This window comes from Pogona vitticeps, chromosome 5 (genome assembly GCF_051106095.1).
Source record: "Pogona vitticeps strain Pit_001003342236 chromosome 5, PviZW2.1, whole genome shotgun sequence".
In the NCBI taxonomy this organism is placed as follows: Eukaryota; Metazoa; Chordata; class Lepidosauria; order Squamata; family Agamidae; genus Pogona; species Pogona vitticeps.
Genome location: NC_135787.1, coordinates 74,519,915 through 74,537,753, shown reverse-complemented (window position 1 = coordinate 74,537,753; position 17,839 = coordinate 74,519,915). Strand labels below are relative to the sequence as shown.

The 17,839-nt window shown below is 40.4% G+C and overlaps 1 protein-coding gene across 19 annotated transcripts in view; it reads right to left on the bottom strand.

The window, feature by feature from the left end:
• Positions 1-17,839, bottom strand: part of APBB2 (amyloid beta precursor protein binding family B member 2) — a 216,824-nt gene that overhangs the window by 100,389 nt on the left and 98,596 nt on the right. For all 19 annotated transcript variants that reach the window (XM_073001177.2, XM_073001178.2, XM_073001185.2 and 16 more), the window contains one exon: positions 15,313-16,140. In XM_073001177.2, coding sequence (XP_072857278.1) covers positions 15,313-16,140 — 828 coding nt within the window. The remainder of the gene's footprint in view (positions 1-15,312; positions 16,141-17,839) is intronic.

Here is a 17,839-nt window from a genome sequence, read left to right as displayed (position 1 = left end):
TTTGCAGTTAATGGTAAAACACTGTTCACAAGCCACAACACATCTCCCCCCAATTAATGCAAATTATATAAGGAGTAAGAAACTAGCCTATATACAGAAAAGTACTAGAAATTATTATTATAAGTATCTCTAAGCTCAAAAACTTAGCTTTCCAAATACAGAAGTTCTGCACTTCTTTTTAAAGCAAGGGTCAGTATCCAGCACCAAAGATGAGCATTTTAATTCCATTCCCAAATAGGTACAATTAGTAGCTTTTTGTAGGATGGCTAGTTTTGGTTTTGCATTGTAAAGATGAAATGACTGTGGAATAATTTTTTGTCCTGTGTTTACAGTCTATTAATTTCACAGAAGAGTTAAATATGTTATCATTTCTTATTTGTATTTCTGGAAACTTTATTAAACTGCATCCAGGCTCAGGGATGAATCCAGAAGTACATTAAAGTTGTGAATTGAGTTTTCAGAGGCAGTGTAACCCCATCCAACACAGGCTGTATCCCTATTCCCTCATTTGCTTTCCAGGAGCACCTCTGTCTTATCTGGATTAAGTTTCAGTTTGCTTGCCCTCATCCAGCTCATTACTGATACCTGGTGCTGGTTTAGAACCTTGGAATTAAATGGGAAGGAAAGATAGAGTTGGGTGTCGTCAGCCTACTGATAACAACTAATCCTAAAACTCCAGACAACCTCTCCCAGCAGTTTAATTTAGATTTGTCATGAGTGCATCCGAAGACCTGGAACCATAAGGGTTAACTGAGGCTGAAGAGAATGCTGAGAGATCAAAAACACCTGAACCGCCTCCAGATTCTCCTTCCACAGCAGACAAGCTTCGGGCCAGGCTTCGGGAAAGACTTAGGACAAGAAGATCAGAGGATCGCTCAAAGGCTGTCCACAGAAACCTACGTTCATCTAGTCCTGAGTATTAGCAGGATAGAAAGCTTTCCAGCAGCTCAAGGAGCTGTTTTACTATAAAACAGCTCCCAGTGAAGCCAGAAATTCTGTGAAAGCAAAGAGTCAAAACCTTGGCTTGCATCCACGCTTCTTGAACCGTGTTCCTGACTCTGAACTCTGCCCCTGGACTACGCTGGTATTGGACTTTGGACTCTGACCCTGGACTACGCTGTGTATCGGACTCTGGACTTTGATGCTGGACTTCATTCTGTGAGTTGATTTATGGACATTGGCTTTGCATTCTTGGTATTCTTGACCCTGGACTGGTTTATCGGACTTCGGCTGTTGTAACCCCCGGGAATGTGACAAGAGCATGGGGGACAAAGCAGACTCCTGAGGGGACACCACAGGCCAATGGCCAGGTTGTTGAGCAGGAGTCCCCCAGCACTACCTTCTCATTTCTCCCTTCCAGGAAGGATGGGAGCCACTGTAAAACAGTGCCTCCAAGTCTCATTCCAAAGGGATGGCCCAGAAGGATAATATGGTTAATGGTATAACCGCCCAGAGTAGGCCTTTGGTCTAGATGGGTGGGATAGAAATCCAATCAATCAATCAATAAAATATTAAAAGCCACTGAGAGGTCCAGCAGAACCAAAAGAGACACGCTCCCCTGTCCAGTTCACAGCTCAGGTCATCCACTAAGGCAACCCAAGCTGTCTCCTTCCCAGAACCAGGCCTGAAACCAGACTGAAACGGGTCTAGATAATCTGCTTCCTCCAGAAATCCCTAGAGGTGAGAAGCCACACACTCCAGTACCTTGCCCAGAAACTGAATTATTTGAGACTTGCATATAGTTATCCAGTAATTTGGGATACAGGGAGGGCTTCCTCAACAATGGTCTTATTACTGCCTCCTTTAAACATGTTGGGATCCTACTTTGCTGCAAGGAGGCATTCACCACTCCTTTTACCCACTCAGTCATTTCCCCTCTGGCTGCTTTTATAAGCCAGGAAGTGCAAGGGTCCAGCACACATGTGGTACATTAGAACTCTTTGTTAATTAAGTTTGGAGGTTACAGTTCATTGCTACTACAGAAATTTGGGACTAGCCAACCGGGGCAATTAGTTTTGAAGCTTATCCATTCTGTTATTTTCTTCACTAACAGAAAGCAAAAGGAGCAGAAATGGGATAAGACAACAGAAAAATTCCTAAAAATCACAACTGGACAGTTGCCCACTGGTCTTATGAGGTGGTCAGGATAAATGGTATTGTATGCACATGAGCCCTTGTTTTCTGGAAGATTATTCAGAGTACAATTCTAACTAGCCAAGGTAATTGAGAGCTAGTTTGTTGGGAAATTGTATGCTTTTACAATGTATATAGCAGACATTGTTTTTGGGCCCAGGTCAGTTTCCAGTAAGGATGATCATTAACCAGCTTTGGTATCTAGGATAATTTCCTGTCTCTGGGTAAATTGTATCAACTTACTTGTGTATTTAAAATGTTATCTGTCTATGTTTACCCTGCTCTGTATTCAGGAATGTTTACCCTGATTGTGTATTTAGGATTTATCTGTCTCTGTTTACCTCTGTTTACCATGCCTGGATATTAACCGCCTCTGTTTAAAATAGTTTTTGATTAACTTGTTCAAAGGAAGATCCCAATAATAAACGGGGGCGAGGTGACGGTCTGGGAGAGTTCTCACTGAACAGCATGCTACAGAGCATGCTGTTTAGTCCATCCGGATCCCGTCCTGCAAACCACACTCGAGTGTCCCGTCTCTCTTCTTTTCCCCCTTGCTGGTCAAGGGGGAAGCTTCATCTACAAATTCCTACACTGAGGCTTCACCTGCAAGACCCCTACTTCCCCTCATCTTGCAGATCCCAACACTAGTTGAGATGACTCTCAGCTACCTAAAACTGTGCTGAACCCAAACTTATCCTATCCTTTTTATAGGAGTTACTGGAATGCACCAAACAGTTTCAGAAGATCAGTCTGTTTACAGACTACAGCAAAGCCTTTTTTTTTAGATCATGGGAAACCGTGGGTTGTTCTGAAAGAAAAAGGTGTACCTCAGCACTTGATATGATGTGTACTTGTATTGTGGACAACAAGCTACCATTAGGACAGAACAGTTTCCTATAGACAAAGGTGTCACAAAAGGATACATTTTATCTTCTTATCTTTCTATACACAGAATATATCATACAGAAAACCAGACTAGATTCAGACGGAGTGAAAATTGGTGGAAGCAACATCTGTAATTTAAGACATGTCATCTTATTCGTAGAAAGGAACAACGACTTGAAAAGACTTCTAGTGAAAATGAAAGTGCCAATGCAGAACCACAGTTGCACATTAAGAAAATCAAAGCCGTGACTACACAACTTTAATGCTGACAATGAAGAAATTGAAATAGAGATTTTGTATATTTTGGTTCAATCATCAATCCAAGTGCAGCCAAAAAACCAGACTTGGAAGTTTACCAATGAAGGAACTAGAACCCGGACAAGACAGAGGTCCTGAGGGTGGGTGGTCCTTCCGTCAGCAGTTTGGGTGACTCCTTTTCTTTTGGGGGGGATGACCCTCACCGCAAAGAGCAAGGTTTGCAGCTTGGGGATACATCTGGACCCAGCGCTTACCATGGAAACCCAGGTGGCATCCGTGGCCCATTCCGCCTATTTTCATGTATGGTGGATTGCCCAGCTGTGACCATATCTTGATGGGGGGGATCCTCACTACTCTTGTCCATGCACTCGTAATCTCGAGGTTAGACCATTGTAACACAATCTACGTGGGGCTGCCTTTGAGATTGATGCGGAAACTTCAAATGGTGCAAAATGAGGCAGCTAGGCTTAATTAAAAAATATCAGCGTATCTTTCCCCACCCTGGCTACTTTGCACTGGTTGCCCATTCGTTTCCGCATTGATTTCAAAGTATTAATGATGACGTATAAAGCCCTAAACGGTTTGGGACCTCAATACCTGGCAGATCGCCTTCTTCCACCCAGGTCTACCCGAATCACTTGACAAAGCCAGCGGGGACGGCTGAGGAGCCTTACGCCGAGAGAGGCCCGGAAGGAAAGAACAAGAAACTGGGCCTTCTCGGCAGTGGTCCCTCGGCTATGGAATACCCTCCCAACGGAAATCCGTCTGGCTCCCTATATTGTGCAAGTACAATAGAGCAAGACCCGATTTTTGAATCTTTTTCAAATGACTCACTCAAAATTTAAAAACTAGCTATAATTGACAATGTGTCTTGAGCTTTTTTTAAAAAAATATTCATTTCTTTGCCATGGGTATTTTGCATAGCAGCAAGGACATTAGTATTCAAAATCACAAATCTATAGCAAATGTACTCCCAATCTCATCCAGTTCTTAATATCTGCTAAAACCCATGTGCTTGATCACCATGGTGCTTGCCAAATATCCAGTTAGTTCCTCATCAAATGCTGTCCTTATGTCTCCCTGACCTGTGTGCCAATCTACACAAGAAACAATCTGATTTGCCCAATACATAATCATAGCATTGAAACCCTCCCCATGTTATTTATGTGCAATCAATTTGCTTTGAACTTATGGCGATTCAAGTAGAGTTTTCAAAATATTCAAGATACTCAAAGATGTTTTACCATTGCAAGCCCCATTTCCATGGCTGAGCAGGGCTCTGAACAAAGGCCTCCTGAGTCCTAGTCTGACACTCTGTTCTCTACACACCACACGGACGCTCCACCCCATCCTGATCCTCCAGTGTAAAAAAGTCATAGGTTCAAACAAATGATGCATAAATAGGGGCGTGTCCCATTTTATTCCAGACCATTAAAGATTCCACATCCACACACTTAACAGTGTCATACAGAACATATCTGCTTAAGGATAGAGCTACATATTGTTAGTAACAAAGTTATGAGTGAGCTGTTAATGGAAGTGGAGCTAAGAAAGGCACAATTATCCCTTTACAAATCATGTAAACATTGGTAACGCTGTTAACGTTTCCTTATAAAGAAGGAAACAAGCCATCATTGGGAATGAATATGGAGGGGATCTTTGCAATGAGCAGAGCTTTGAAAATGTATTTTGGAACAAGAAATTCCAGACTACAAATTGCTGGCCATGATTGCTGGGGGATACTGGGATTTGGAGTCCAAAACAACATCACATTTCTAATCTCTAAAGACAACTTTTACAACAAATGACTTTTAACTTTCAAAACTTTTTAAAAGCCAAATTTATGCAATTACACTTTGGGAAAAAAAAGGAAAGCTTCTATCTAGCATCCTCAAAGCCAGTATATCATTATATGTAAGAGATCAGCATCCTGAAGTTGCGTAACCTCTGCAGAGCATCCAGGTACCCTGTTTTCCCCAAAATAAAACGTAACCTGAAAATAAGTCCTAGTATGAGTTTTCAGGATGCTCGTAATACAAGCCCTAGCCCAAAAATAAGCCCCAGTTAAGTGAAACCCCACCCTCCACCATTGTGCAGCAACCAGAAGAAGATGACATGACTGTATTTGAATAAATGTAGATTGTTGTACATGAAAAAAAATTCCCTGAAAATAAGCCCTAAGGGGGGGGGGGTTGGAGCAAAAATTAATATAAGACCCTGTCTTATTTTCAGAGTAACACAGTATTTCATCACAGAAGGGGGCTACAGTGCTTCCTATCCATTTGAGTGATGTCTGCAGCCCTGGCTTGTTCATCCCATACTTCCTAAAGTTATGTAACAGATTCTCTGGGGGAAACCTCCTGGTGCCCTCATTGCTGTCCCTTTGGCACCAAGCTAAACCCTATTTGTTTCTCCCAGCTTTCAAGGCATTTTAAGTTCCCATATATTTTGAGTTATGTTTGTATTTTAGTTCATGTTCCTGATGTTACGTTTTGCTCATTTTGTTAAAAACATTTTTCATACAAAAAAATTACGTATTTTCTTTTAAGTCCTTCTCTGCAACTGACCAAAAACACCCAAAACTTTTAAATTCCTGTTATTTTGGTTTTTGTGGCATTGATAGTAGTTTCATTTCCTGAAATGGTTGTTCCTTTTAAGCTTCAGCAACTTGTACTGTATTTCTTTAAACTGAGGTTACATTGCATACTTAGAATTTTTGTTGTATGTCTTTTGGATTTTTAAAATTTATTGTTGGCTTTTAGGGCATATTATTGTCAAGCTTTAATCAGTATAATGCCAATCTAATACGTCTGACAAGTGTAAATAAGGAAATAGTAGCCCACTGATAAACCCATTGCTGATCATGATCTGTCTTTTTCACTCTTCCTCTCCTTCCTATAGAAGGCTATATTATTCGTTTAATTTAAATGATAATTAACTCTAGCCAAAAGTCTTAAATCACTTCAGATCTTTGTGGCTGAGACTCTGATTCATTTGTCTTACTCCTTGGTAAAGCCTTGTAGCCTGCAAACGAAAATAGAATCTCTGAAGCATGAACCATGAATGTCATATTCTGAGATAGAATCTTACTTTATTGACTCGACCTCTTCAAAAGCAATGAAAGAGGGATGAGGATATTTATTTATTTATCCACTTTAGTTTCTCATTGTACCTTCCTGTTGGTTGATAGGGTTACAACTTTTAAACCCATAATGTGAAAACACTGGCTTATGGCTTCTGTCATTCCAAAAATGATAGAAAAGAAGTTAACTGGGGCAATTTGCTGTAGGTGTTACAATGCAATTTGCCCTCACCCCCCATCACGTCTCCTGTGCATATTGATGTCCTCTGTTGCTCAGGCAGTTCCCCATACAGTTTCCCAGGGCTCTTTAGAGGTTATAACAGCTATTGTGCCTGCCCAAAGCCCCATATATCCCAAGGTAGCTCTGTCTATCTAGCAGCAAAAATGCTGCTGTTCTTTTTAAAAGGAAAAGAGATGCCTCCTCTTCTTCCTTTCAAAACAAAAAAGTTGATGGTTTTGGAATTTAATTAAGCAAGGCAGTGTTCTTCATCAATTGCCTTTCAGCAGATATTATAGGAGACAGACTGCAAACCCTGCAAGCACCTACAGTAACATACAATGCAATTATACAAACTGACCAACCCTGAAGGAACACGGGGATATTTTCTAATTAATAATAAATAACATCTTGCAAAACATTCTCCACTTTTACAACATACTGCTGACTCTGTGTCTCTTACACCAACATATGATCCAAGCCAAGTCCCCCTGTTTTGCAGGATGTATATTTAAACTATTTCTTCTGTTATCAAAACAACTATAACATAAATTAGTCTCTGTCGGGTGCATTATATACTGCCAGTTATTTCCTATTCTAGGTTATTTTAACAGTCCTAACCCTCATCTGTTTGGTGGTTAATCCATAATGCAAAACCATTCTTTCCTCTGAAAAATGAGCCGAAAAGAATTTCCAGTGATCTGTCAGACGTATTCGGCAAAAAATAATCAGACACTGACAACCAATTGCTAAGTACTTCAAAACTGCACAGTACTGTACAAAAAAGTTGCTTTACCTTGAAGCTCCAAAATTAGTCTAAAGTGTACCAGCTTGTGTTTTGACTTTAAGCAAGTAGAGATTTGGGGTTGGAAGGAGGATTTAATGTGTCAATGAAAAGCAGGATGCTTATAAAAAGGACTCTAGAACCTGTGTGAAAATGTTCAAGGTCAAGAGATCATTTCCAATTTAATCACTTGATTTGCCTGCAACACTGAGGTGCTAACAGCTGAGCTCAGATCCTTATTGTGAGGATTAACCCAGCTTTACCCACTAAGCCCTCTCTACTCTTAACGACTACAGTTGCATGCAACAAGCAGGCAGGAATACAGTACAACCTCCGGTCCCACCCCACCCCACCCCCAACAACGATACCCTAAATACTTTTTTCCACACAGAAACGTGCAGGCTGCATACACAAGCTGGAAAAGCAACCGATTCAATCATTCATTACTTACATTTGCTAGCTGCTCCTCCACAGTTCAGCACTAGCTGATCTGCTACCAGCATCCTCTAAGTTTGCTGTGCACATGTTCTAACAGCTTCATACTCGCTTGTGTTTTCCCTCTCCGAAAAGCCTCCAGATTGGTCTGCCAGGCGAAGCAGATGAGGGATGGGGTGGAGATTCCTACTACAATGTCTATGACATTTATTTAATTAGTCTAACAAGGAATAGAATTTGGAATGAAAGTAAGGAAGGGCCATCTGACAGCCCATAGATTTCAGAGTGGGAACACCACATGTTGCCCATATAAATGACTACCTTTTCCCGATATGCCAGAAACCAAGACTGATGTAAAGGAATTACAGCAGTATATGCATACAACACATTTTGCTACTGAATCAATTCCAGACTGCCAGAGATTCTAGCATTTCCTGACTGATTCTGTTCAAAGTGACAAGCTTTGGAGACCCCACAGCCTACAGGCATCAATCACATCACAATTTAATCAGTTCATCTGCAGACCAAAGCCAACATCCTCCTGCTGCCTCTAAAAATTCATTAAAATGTCTTGTTCCTAGCTGTTTTTAAAAACATTAAAGGCACAAAGTAAAAAAGGAGGAAGGGTTCAGTAAAATATATTGCAAAGATCCATTCTTCAAAGGGTGGGGGGGGACGAGAACTTCCTGGAGCTCCTAACCTTCAACTCCCAGAAGGTGCACTGCAGCAATGGTAGAAATTGATTTAGTGAAAATCTCTTATTAGGAAGAGTGCTGCTCTCATCAGGAAGCCCCTCCCCCTTTTGGTAATCAATACTTTAAGCAATGCCAAGAACCATGTCAGCCAAAATGACCAGGGAAACGCGCTTTTAAAAAAAAGCACCCCTGTGGAATAGAAGTCAAATTAATTTAAAGACGGAATAGGAAATGGCTACTATTTTTTAAAATAACTCTGGAAATCCTTCCTTGCATACTAAAATCTGGGACATTTTTATTTGGCAAAGCACTCCAAACAGAAGGAAGAAGGAAATTTTATTACCAAGAATGTTATAGGTAAAGGTAAAGGTTCCCCTTAGCATTTAGTCCAGTCCTGTCCGACTCTAGGGCATAGTGCTCATCCCCGTTTCCAAGACACAGAGCCAGCATTTGTCCAAGACAGTTTACGTGGTCACATGGCCAGTACAACTAGACATGGAACGCCGTTACCTTCCCACCAGGGTGGTATCTATTTATCTACTTGCATCTTTACATGCTTTCGAACTGCTAGGTTGGCAGGAGCTGGGACAAGCAACAGGAGCTTATGACTGCTGGTCTTCTGACCTTGCAGCACAGAGGCTTCTGCAGTTTAACCCGTTATCTTATATACATAGATTGAGCATATGAAGCAAACAGACTCAGAAAATATATGTTTCCAATGAATACACACATGATTAGGAACTTGTACACATCTCTATACACTGTCTGGTGATCCACTTTAATTCTGAATTCAGTTTTAGAGAAGCTTTCAGTAGGACTGATGATAGAGAAGATTTTAACTGAAAGGTCTACTAACAGTAGGCTGAAGAAAAATAAATTTAAAGCTTTTATGCAAGATGGCCATGACCAGAAGAAACATGGATTAAAATCAGATAAATTATCAAGGAAGCATGCAATAAGTTAATTCTTTAGTCAAACGAAAAGAAAAACCTACATGGATTAGTGACAATCTTAATATTGTTAACAACAGATGAGAAGCTAAAGTCAAAGGCGACAGAAACAGAAATGCAACTTTTCAGCATGAAGAGAAATATTGCAATAAGAACTGCAAAGAAACAAAAAAGAACAACAATTGAAAAACAAGAGACCTCTTTCATAAAATCCAAGAAATCAAAAAGAAATTTAGATCTAGATTAAGGGTGCTGAAAAATAAACAGAGAAACATATCATCTGAGCAGGATATAATAAATAAAAGGTAGACAAAATATACTGAACAATTTAAAGAAGAGCTACAAGGATGCCAAATTTATTTGAAAAAGAATCTTGTAACATGAAACTTGCAATTTCAGAAAGTTAAGTAAAAGCTGGTTTGGAAACTCTTGGAAGAAACTGATCACCAGGAAGAGATGAAAGATCAGTAAAACTATTCCATCAGATGTCATAGTGCAAATATATGCTGGCAGTCATGTCTACAAAAGAATTACAAAACTTTAATGTTGACAATGAATAATTTGAAATTGTTAAAGAGATTTTGGATATTTTGGTTCAATTATCAATTCAGACAGAGAATGATATCAAAAATTAGAAGACTGAAATGTGGAAAGGCAGCTATGGAAAAACTAGAAAAGATTCTCAAATGTGAGCATGTGTCACGGGAGACTGAGGCAAAAGATAATTATACTATGGTACAATGGTGCCTCAACTTACAAACGGCCCTACTTACGACCATTTCGAATTACGACCAGCTCCGGCTGCCAAATTTTGCTTCTACTTGCGACCGGAGCTTCCACTTACGAACAGAAAAAGGCAGGGAAAAAAGGTGGAAAATTCAAATTGCTAACTGTAGGTGGCGACGAGGCTGCTTCTTTGTAGCTCTTTCGCACCAGCAGTTAGAGAGTGTGTATCGGAGGAGGCTTGGGATTGCCTCCTTTTGCTTCTGAGTGTGTGTGTGTGTGTGTGTGTGTGTGTGTCTCTGCAAGAGGCTTTGGGCTGCCTTGTAAGGTAAGGTGCTGTTTTCTGCTGTATAAAAACTGTTCTGGGTGTTTTTGCAGAGTGGTTTTGAGCTGCAGGGGTTATGTTTCTGTGCTGTGATGGGTCTTGGGGGGTGTTGGTTGCTTTTTGGATTCCCCCCATTTCTGATGTGTCTTGGGGAGTTTGCTTTTTAGGTCCCCCCATTTCTGATCTTGCACAATCTGCTTGATTGCTTTTTGCTTTATCTTTGCATCTGCAATGGGTCTTGTATGGTTGATTGGTTTTTGGTTTGTTTTATTTGCATTAGGTCTTGCACGCTTGGTTGCTTTTTGCTTTGTTTTGTTTGCATTTGCAATGGGCCTTGCAGGGTTGATTGCTTATCTTTTCTTTTACACACACACCCCTTCGGCTGGAAGGGATTAATCATGTTTCCGATCGGTCTTGCAGTAATTTTTTTCTTCGGCCGGAATGGATTAATTGCATTTCAATGCATTCCAATGGGAAATGGTGCCTCGACTTACGACCATTTCAAGTTATGAACATTTTCCTGAACCAATTAAGTTTGTAAATCAAGGCACCACTGTATTCCTAATTAGTATGTACAAATATGGAAGCTGGACACTGAAGAAAGCTGTCAGGGGAAAAAATACTAATTTGAAATGTGGTGCTGGAGAGCTGTCTACATACCATGGACTGCCAGAAAAACAAATAAGTGTGTGCTAGATAAAATCAAGACTGAACTCTGTTTAATAAAATAAAATAAAATAAAATGACAAAACTGAAACTACTATCTTTTTGGCACATCATGAGATGACAAGACTCTCTGGGAAAGGGAGTAACGCTATTAAATGACAATGGCAACAGGAAAATAGAAGGCTTAAATAAGAGGTGCAATAACTCAATAAAAGGAAGCCACAGCCTTGGGGCTGGAAGAGCACAGGACTTTTCGGAAGTGACTAATTTATAAGATCATTCTAAATTGGAACTAACTTGAGTGTGAATAACAACAACAACCAAGAGGCATGCCTTAAGGGAGGCATTTTACTTTTCAGAGTGTGAATACGCCCGTAGAAAAATTGGGAAACCATTAAACAAGCAGAAGGGATACGACCATCTGTGAGATCTGAGATTCCCCAACTCTGCTGTACGGGGGCACTTGCACCTCCAGTTTCCTCTTACATGTGTGCCACTGTTGGCCTCACATATCCCCTTAGCTCTCCTCTTAAGGAGCCTCTTAATTCTTCTAACATTTACATTCATTTGGAAAGAAAATGAGACAAAGAACTTCTTGCATATTTTGATGTCTTTCTGTATAAAGCTGTTAAAATTAGATAACTTGTACATGAACGCTGTCACAACTTCAAAACATACTGAATGCTTTAAACTTGCTAGGTAATCTAACTGTTGCTGGATTCCATTCCACCGGGAGGAAGAGCAGCTCTTCTTCTTTCTATAGATTTAAGTATCCACTTAGCAACATAGATCAAGCAGACAATTTTGGCAGCGATTCTATGCTATTTCAAAAAAAAAATGCTGAAGCATAGATTTATCAGGCCAAATTGACTCATATTTCACTGTCTTGTTTCATAGCTTTGGGGAAACCTAAAGAACACATTTCAAAAAGCATGATCTGAATTATTATTGCATTTTCTCTCTTCTCTTTTGCCTTAGCAACAGAGGCTTGAGCTAAGGCCTGCCTGCTACCTCTGGGACTTAGAGAAGGAGTGAAATAGTTAAAAGAAGGAATGGAAAAAGGATTGGAGAATAAGTGGAGAGGAATGTGGATACAGAAATAAAGAAAAGAGTGATGGTGGAATGGCAAAAGAGGGGGATTAGGGAATAGTTGATAATTCTTGGTTATAGCTGGAGTGCAGCTCCTAGCCAGTGGTGGAGGGTGATAGGAGCTGCGGCCAACAACATCTGGAAGTCAAGAAATAGACTATCCTGGTGATAAATAATGGAAATATCAATCAAGCATTAGCACTGAGAAATTGAGTTAGTGGGAGGAGGCAGAACAGAGAAGAGAGGGTTAAGCCATATTTTGATCCTGCCTTTTTCACTTACAAAATCAAACCCAGACAAAACAAGGATACCCATCAGATACTGCTTACAACTATGTGGGAGTATCAGTGCATGGCAAAGTTGCTACACGAGAAGAGTCTTTACAGGGCTGCAGAAACTGGTGCGATGCCAACATAATATCTAAACATTTTACTGCCTAAGGCTAAAGACAAAATGGTTCCCTCCCCCACCAGATTCCACAGAAAGAAGCAATACTTCATCTCTGGCACACGGACCTTTCTCTCAATTGGACAGGTCAGCAAGTGCCAGAGACACTTCCTGCATTATAGAAGAATGGCCAGGGAATCTGTGGGAATGGTTGGGAGGACCACACCAGTACTGCCCCCCCTTCCAGTGTCTGTCCACTTAAGCTGCAGCCTTCTTCTACCTGATGATACAGAGAGTCCTGTTTTTGACCAATATAGAAAGAAGCCTTTCCCACCAACAATTTGCTATGTAGAGATTTTCAAGGCGGTGGTTATGTTAGTTTGTTGCAGAGCAGAAAAAAAATCCTGTGGAACCTTAAACACTAGAAAATTTATGCCAAATGAAACTTGCCCTCTTTTAAGTGTCACAAGATTCTCTGTTGTCTATGTAGAGATGCCCCCCAGTTGCTGTGTGAAACATATGCTGCAACCAAGCCATAGAACTGTATAAATTGGCCCCATGTTGCTCAGTTATGCAGTTCTGTTGACTGAAATACAGATTCTTTATTCTAATCATTACATTTGTTTCACCATTTATTTAACCTATGGCTTCCCCAAACCCACTCTGAAATCGAAGACATTAAATTAACATTCTCTTTTGGAGAGGGGGTGTTCAAAGGAGGCAAAAAGTAGCCATTTAGTTTAAGAATTCAGAAAGGATCCTGAGGGCCAGTTTTATATCCTTGATGTCTATCTTGTACTTTGGACTTCTCAAGGCCCCTGAATTTTAAATCATACATTGCTATAGCATCCTTTATAACCTATAGGAAAAGGAAGCTTGTATTCATTTGGCTTGAATATGGATTTTATACTCTACCCACCATTCCATACATCTAAAAGGCCATCATCTTTACACATACCATTGAAAGAGATACGTATCTTCAAAGCAGAGGAAAAAGGCACCAGAGGACCTCCAGATTGCCTCTCACATAAGAGCCAAGCCACAGTTTTGTTATCTGGATCATGCCTTTCCTTTCCTTGTGCACTCCAATTCCTTTCTTTTGTACGCTGCTATTACTATTAATTGGGCTCCAGCCTAGAATATAAAACTTATGTCTAATCAATGCCTTTCCATTATAGTTTGCAGTGTGATTCCAATATCACCAGAAAGCATGATTTGCTGGAACTGTGGTGGGAGGGGATTAGAATAAACAAAGGGAAAAGATAAATGTGAGCCAGAGGTGAGATTAAAATGTTAGTAGAGAAAGCTTAACAAGTGAACACTCAGAAGTCTAATCTGCTTACGCTGGGTTGGACTTATAGACATCTGCAACCCAACACTGGGGGTGAAGGGCCCCTGTATGCATAACTCTTGTGGCAAATATGATCAGTGTGTAAGAAAATTAGAAGAAAAACACATATGCCTGAATTTGGGTTATTAAACTGGAAACTGCCATTGGTCAAAATTCTATAGAGAGACACAGTGGTAACTCTACACCTCTATGGAAAAAGTCTTATAAGCCTTGGAATAATAATGAGGTTGGCAAAAAGTTCAACTCAACAGAGGAAGCTTCAAAAGGAGGGCAGTTTCACTGCATCTTTTTGAATGTGAACATGCAGAATGTCAAGCATATGCTCCCTGAATTCCACAAATATTCTTATGATTGTACGAAGCCCCAAGTGACCACAGACTTCCCATCAAGAGGAAAAAATATATATAAACAGAATTGCTCTCCTTTTTTCTTGCATACATGTGCATGCACAAGCACATGCAGTATCCTGAACTGTAGACAAAACCTTCAGAATTAGACATATTGAATAGTTGAAATCCCATATTTAGTCAAGATAGACTGGAAAAATCAATCAATTATATCCACCTGTGCAAAAGTCCCAGAGACAAATGCCTTGAATCAATGAAAATGAACCTACAGTCTTAGAAGAAAATAAAGATATGGAGATCAAACACCTCATCAAAACAGGTCAACTTCACACAGTACCTACAAAAAAAGCAATTCATTTTCCAGAATTCCGTTTGCAAGAGTGATTGTTAATATTACACTTACTTCACATATGAAAAGAACACACAAGTGGTATTTCTTTAAAGCATAGACATATAATCACTAAACTCAAAGATGTGCCAGTGATTCAGTAAGGAAAGGAAGAAGAGACATTAGCGAGAGTAAAGTATTTAGGTGGTTTCTATATGCCTTAGAACAGTGTGTTGCACAATACAAATTTTACTGCCCAAGGCTGTGAAGTTGTATTTTCTCAACCTGATGGTGGTCGAATTCTGCTCACATGGTGATTAAAGAGACACAAGACCTTCCTGAAAATGCTCCAGTGTGACATACTCTTATGCATTTCTCTAATCAGCTGTGCTCTATGTTTCCCTCCCCCTCAACCTGGTTTTCTGTGTCCCTTCCTTCCTGACCAGGACCAACAATCGTGAACTTTTAGGAAAATGACAGAGATTATTTACTATAGTCCCAGATGTCCACTATAAAAGTTAAGCTCAACTTTTGCAATGTCAGCTGGAACATCTGAAGCCAAATGGTATGTCAATCTAACCTTCACATTAATGAAAGCTTTACTCAAGCATGTAACATTTCTTGGCTTAAATAAATGCATAAATGACACATGCATACCTGTTTCATCTGGGGAACTTGGGGAAGCACTTTCCTGTGACAATGTTGTCCAACTGGAGTCTTCATCACTTGGAGCCAAGTTCTGAATCCTATGCAATGCACAGTCTGTTTTTGCACCAGTTTTAGGATGATCCTTTTTTGTTTCTGGGCTTGATGATATAGTCGCTACCTCACAATCTTCCGGAGTGGTTGGCTTGTTTTGCTTCGGTTGCAGGGCATCCCCATTGACAATCACCATGGATGCCTGGCTGTTGCATTGCTGTGAGGACAGTTTCTCCTCCCCTGCCATTTGGCTGTTCCCATAATTCTGATCAACATCCCTTGCTGATGTCTCCAGATCTGCATAATAATTTAGGAAGCTCTTGGTTTTCCTGCGCTGAGTGGGCAGGATTTCACTGGCTGAGGAATCTTGTTGGTTTGGCTCTTTCCCCTCCAACTTCTCAGAAGTTATGTTTATGCTTGAAGCAGTGGTAGGAGCAGTCAGGTTTTTATTAGGATCCTGGTGCCCCTGCTCAGCTGCTTTCCTAAGCTGGTTCTCTCCATTCTTTACCAGCTTGATGTTGGAGGAATTGTTCCCCAAGAGAGGTTGTGCAGCAGGATCTGAAAGACCCATTGCTGTCTGAATGTTTGTCAGTGCATATTTTTTCCGACACTTCGGAGGGGTGCTGTTCTTGACCTCTGTGTGCCTGATTTCAGCATTCAGCAGCTCATTGTGGGACGAGCGCAGATGAAGTGTGTTGGGTGGAGTAGCAGGACTGTTCCTATTGACAATATCTGTTGAGCTGTTGCTTGCCATAAACCCTGCCAACGTTTCCACACCGGAGTCAACTACGGAAGAAGCAGAAATACTCATGAGATATTCTTTGCATCGTTATCAGCTGGTGTCACTGAAAATACCACTGGGAAACTACATACATATGCATACCCAGAAGCTTTAAAAAGCAGCAACAGCAGCTTTGTGCAGAATTAAAGGAATTATAAGGGGTTTTAATATTTATAAATCTCTGTTTCATGGTACCTATAGAGTTTGGTAGTAACACATTAGAAGTAACCATGTTATTTCTCACATTTCCCTTTTTTTATTTTAAGACAAACAATAGGTGCTTCTGTTGCTATGTTTAAGCCTTATAAGGGCAACTCTGCTAACACTGTAACATTCTCATAGCAATTATTAACACTTATTGTGTTCTCTAAGGCTTTCATGGCCGGGATCCGATGACTCTTATAGGTTCTAACCAGTTCTAACTCCTGTCCTCTGAAGATGCTGGCCACAGAGACTGGTGAAACATTAAGAAGAAAAACCTCCAGAACACGGCCAAACAGCCTGAGAAACCTACAACAATCATTAACACTTCTTGTTCTAAAATGTTATTTTGGAGATATTTGGGGGCATTTTTAAATTTCTGACTGATAAAAAACGCTACACATCAGTAATCTGATTCTGAACATCTGGTTACTTCCCCTCTTTTACATTCAACTAGTTTAACTGAAATGAATTACTTTTTGTTGAAACAACATTAATGCTCTAAGCTCTAAAAATATGCTCTTGAAGGTCTGGTATGTGTGTGCTCCACAACATCAGGAAGACAGCCCCAAACTGCTAAGCTGCTCCCAGAGTCCCCCAGATTCTGGTTGTACTCCCCCACAGCTAGAGATTGAGGCTGGGAGTCTTAGGCTGCCTGACACAAGGACACTGTCTTGTCCTTCTTTTTAAGCCTTATCCACACATGGGCATCCTGCTAACTGGGTCTAAGGTCATGAAGCAAAAAAAAAAAAAAGGTATTTCCTTTTGGGACTAATGGTCTTTCTCATTCAAGAGTCTACAGAGTCAAACATTCTGTTCTCCAGAGTAGCCAAGAGGCATACTTGGGAAGCCCAGAAGCAACAGCCTCCTCCCATTATTTGCCCCCAGCTAGCTGTTATTTACTGTCTATTCTCCTTGAACATGGCAGGTTCTGTTTGGCATCCATGGGGAACAGCCCTTAATAGATTCATCCACTATAAATTTACCTAATACCCTTGTAAAGCCATCTTATCTAAGAGCTGTTGCCATATCACAACATCCAGAGCTTTCCACACCAGTTTACTGTAGGAACACTATTTCCCTGCCTCCAGGTTGGATCCTGGTTGCATTTTTTATGCCCACTTCAGGTATGAAAGCAGAAGATGCCACTAAATCAGTAGCCTAATTATTTTGGAACAGATCAGATACTAGAGAAAAAGAAGACTCTTCATACTCTGAGTACACAGCATCTAGCACTTTGAACAGCAGCTGCAATAGCAAAAAAAGAACATGCAAAAAGGAGACATGGCTCTCTCCATACACAGTGCCACGAATCCAGAACAAATGCTGTCCTACCTGAATGTTCTCTAATATCTGAAAATATACACTAGATACATGCCCATCTTTCTTGTTTGTTTACAACAAAAAAACATTTCCTTGTGCCTACAGTGCCATGCCAAGTACAATACTGATTAATTTGCTGGGTTCTGTCTACTGTATCTAGATACATATATAATTACAAAA